Source organism: Cupressus sempervirens, chromosome 3 (assembly GCF_028749045.1).
Source record: "Cupressus sempervirens isolate cs-2001-9-10 chromosome 3, ASM2874904v1, whole genome shotgun sequence".
Taxonomy (NCBI): Eukaryota; Viridiplantae; Streptophyta; class Pinopsida; order Cupressales; family Cupressaceae; genus Cupressus; species Cupressus sempervirens.
This window is the reverse complement of record NC_143120.1, coordinates 208,848,181-208,851,659: the sequence shown is the minus strand read 5'-3', so window position 1 is coordinate 208,851,659 and position 3,479 is coordinate 208,848,181. Positions and strand designations below refer to the sequence as shown.

At 36.7% G+C, this 3,479-nt stretch overlaps 1 protein-coding gene across 1 annotated transcript; it reads left to right on the top strand.

Moving 5' to 3' along the window:
* The first annotated feature begins 1,241 nt into the window (after nt 1-1,241).
* On the top strand, nt 1,242-2,426 carry LOC149565547 (DTW domain-containing protein). The gene has a single exon (XM_089819062.1). The coding sequence runs from the start codon at nt 1,480-1,482 to the stop codon at nt 2,329-2,331; it is 852 nt and encodes a 283-aa protein (XP_089675188.1). The 5' UTR covers nt 1,242-1,479; the 3' UTR covers nt 2,332-2,426.
* Nucleotides 2,427-3,479: the final 1,053 nt, after the last annotated feature.

Sequence of the window (3,479 nt, the reverse complement as noted above, 5' to 3'; positions counted from 1 at the left end):
GAACTATATAGAAAAATGGTTTTTGGCATTGCTTTTGACAAATTCAAGAATCGGTGAATATGAATAAAAAATGAATTCAAAGAAGGTGTTCATACACAAGAAATGCTCAATATAATTTCAAGTATATCAAGTTACTTTTTCAATGCTTTTCAAATTTTAGTAATTCTTTATTTTATAATAATGACACACATGTTCTTCCTCTTATCAATTAATCTCATTTTCCTATAACCTACAGGTTTTTGCTACCTTGCTAGGAAGAGGACTTCAATTACTCGAGTATTTACAATAAACCAAATATTTCAAATATTGTACAGTTCAAATGAACTTTTGAATTGGGATGCCAAACTTTAAATAATATATTAAAGTTGTGCAATTTCTAAGCCTGTCATAGGTATATGCATCAACTCTATATAAAAATTTAATTTTATACTATCAAATTTGAAATCCCTTTTTCAATTATACATCTCTTCAAATTAATTTAAAAAAAAAAACCTATGGACCCTAGCACCCTATTTCAATTATACTCTCTTCAAATTAATTTTCTTTTTGCTAAAACCCTTGCACCCTCTTCTAGTGCAAATGTTAGTATTAAATTAATAATAACAATTGATTCATGTGCTTAACAATTTAATTTTGGAGTTCCATGGGGGAGGGGCCTTGGGCTCTATATTTAAGGAGCTGGAGGTCCCATGATAATATTTTGGTGGGGGCTAAAGCTTAATTTCGAATATTTTCCTATTAACTAGGAGCCCCTACTTTTTAGTTGAGCAAATGCAAAAGGGCGGGGGGGCTGGAAATAGCCCCTACTGTTTAGGGAAGAATTCTGCCACTTGGCAATAACCTACCCTTCATTTTCCCTCCAAATTGAAATCATCCTACCAAAAATTTTAAAAACAACAATTTATATTTTTAATATTTCCTTCAATTTAGAAGCTAATTTTTTAAAGCAAATTTAAATGTCATGCCGATGAGACCACTCCCCTTTAAATGTTCCTAAAAAAGCTCAGCGGCAACTGCTCTATTTTTAAGCAAGCGGGTGCCTATAGGACCCCAACCTAAGCATGCACTCTACTAAATTTTTTAGAAGACCTCCTTGAAAGCCCCCCTCCATGGTTCAGTACTTGGGCAACGTCTATACAGCCACGAAAATGCAATTCCAAAAATTAGAAAAAACAATGTAAAGGAAGTACATTTTCGTGGCTGTATAGCCACGGGGCAGTAGTTGACCTTGGTTAATTTTTTGAAAAGTTGGAAAAAACAATGTAAAGGAAGTGCATTTTCGTGGCTGTATAGCCACGGGCACCTGATGGTAGCAATTCATAGCGCACAGAAAAAAATAATATCTGATTGAAATTTGGGACATCGCGAGATTTGCAGGATAAGTCGCAAGGATTAAATCTGAAGGTCCTGAAGATTCAGAATATTTGACATAGTTCGCAGGAATCAAAAGGTAGTTACTGTTAGGGAGCGTGGACATTCATGATTCTTCGAATGGACAGTGTATTAGATTACTGCTACTCCGTGGACGAGGGTTGCAAAGAAGAGGACGAAGGAAGAGAAAGATGCCAGGGAGGTTGTGGGAGGCCTGTCAATGTATGTCTCTGCGCTGTACTGCCTTCTCAAGCAATGAAAACATCCACTCACATTCTCATATTACAGCATCCCCATGAGGCGAGACACAAGCTTGCAACCGTTCCACTTCTGAGCAGATGTCTGAGCAATTGTCACGTCACAGTTGGTCGTCGTTTACGCAGGAATTCCTCCCCGGTCCTTGATAATATATGTCAATCGACATGCCAAGTTCTCTTACTCTTTCCAGACAACGAAGGACTCGATCTGAAAAAGTGGGTATCGTCGTCATCATCAGGTATGTCAACGCCGACCACCCAAAATGAAAACAATGGAGATGAATTGAAAGGAGCACTATCTCAAAGTGGGAATAATATAAAAAGATTGAAAAGGGTAGTTTTAGTAGTGATTGATGGGACATGGCAGCATGCCAAGGAGATGGCTAGGGCAAGCATGCCCTTCCTCAGGGAAATTGGGGTTGTTCAAGTTTGTCTGCCTTATGACCAGAATGCCCAGGGAAATAACATATGGAGTAGTGAGTTAACGCTAAGAAAAGAGCCTCATCGCGGATGCCTTTCTACAATGGAGGCTGTTGCACGCTCCCTGAAGACACTAGAAGCCACACCAATTGCTGCTGAAATTGAGAGCAAACTTCTCTCTGTTTTGCATGCTATGGTTGCAAACCAAGCTCGCAATTTGAGGCCTATGAGGCCTCGACCCAAACTGCTTAAAAAAGGCAGTTGCCCTGTTTCCTCCTCGTGATTTTCTTTTTCTGTAAACTGGTTTTGGGCATATTTTCCACATATTAACCGATTATTTTTAATAAAAAACACCTTATACACGCAAGTGTCTTTTCACAGGTATCTCTAATGGCGCCTTCATCAGAACATAGTTAAATTTGTGCATGGCTAATTCATTGATGCTTTATCGCAGCTGAAACATCTAATTCAAAAATTTGTCTATTTCACGGATAAATTAGGAAGTGGGTTTGCCTATTGTTAATTTTTACACTAACAGCGTTTCCTAGTTGGAATTAAAAATGTCTATGTATATGCAAATTCTTATGTTGAATTTAGTTTTTTATGTAAGTGTGCTTAATCTTGGAGGAACGTCATGTAGGAACTTGCTGTAAGTTTCAATGCAATGAGTTTTAAGTGTTCTATTTGTTCTCTTCAGAGATGGGAGATAAGTTCTTGTGATCTACTACTCATAAAACGTGGTTAAATCCTGATAACAATATTATAGTTATTGAAATTATCAAAATATACATCTTTGATAATGTTTTCTTATAATGATTTAATATACATGATTTCCTCCGCTGGAAAGACTTAAGCTAATATTTAATAAATGGTTGGCAACATTCGGTAGTTGCAAAATAATTTTCAGTTAGAATAATAGGTAGAGCATATATAATTATAAGTTACATGTTTGTCCATTTGCTCTATTACTGGCTGCTCCAGCATGTAAAATTTCCTTGCCACTTATGTATGCTGTTTTATATCCATATATAATTGATAACGAAAATGCAGAATATTCGGATTTGGTGGCTTGCAAATTGGGGCATATTGTTGGGGCTAAATTTTCAATTTTGTCACCGCTGATTTAGAAGTTAAGAAGCACACGTACTAATAATGAAGCACAGAGGTTTTGGACTTGTTCCAATTTCAAATTGTAGCCGTGTCATATATACACAAATATGTTTGGACCTTTATGCCTCTGCCTTAGGCTGTGAAGAATGAAACTCCAATCACACCTGGAAAGCTCTGGGACACAAGTTTCCATTATTAAATGCTTCTTACCAAATTTGAATTTGTGTCGTCTGTATGCTGTAACTCAACTTGCTTTTAGGTTTCCTGGACATGCTATCATTCTCATATATGGCTAAGCTAGCTTTTGATTTTCAATTCTAG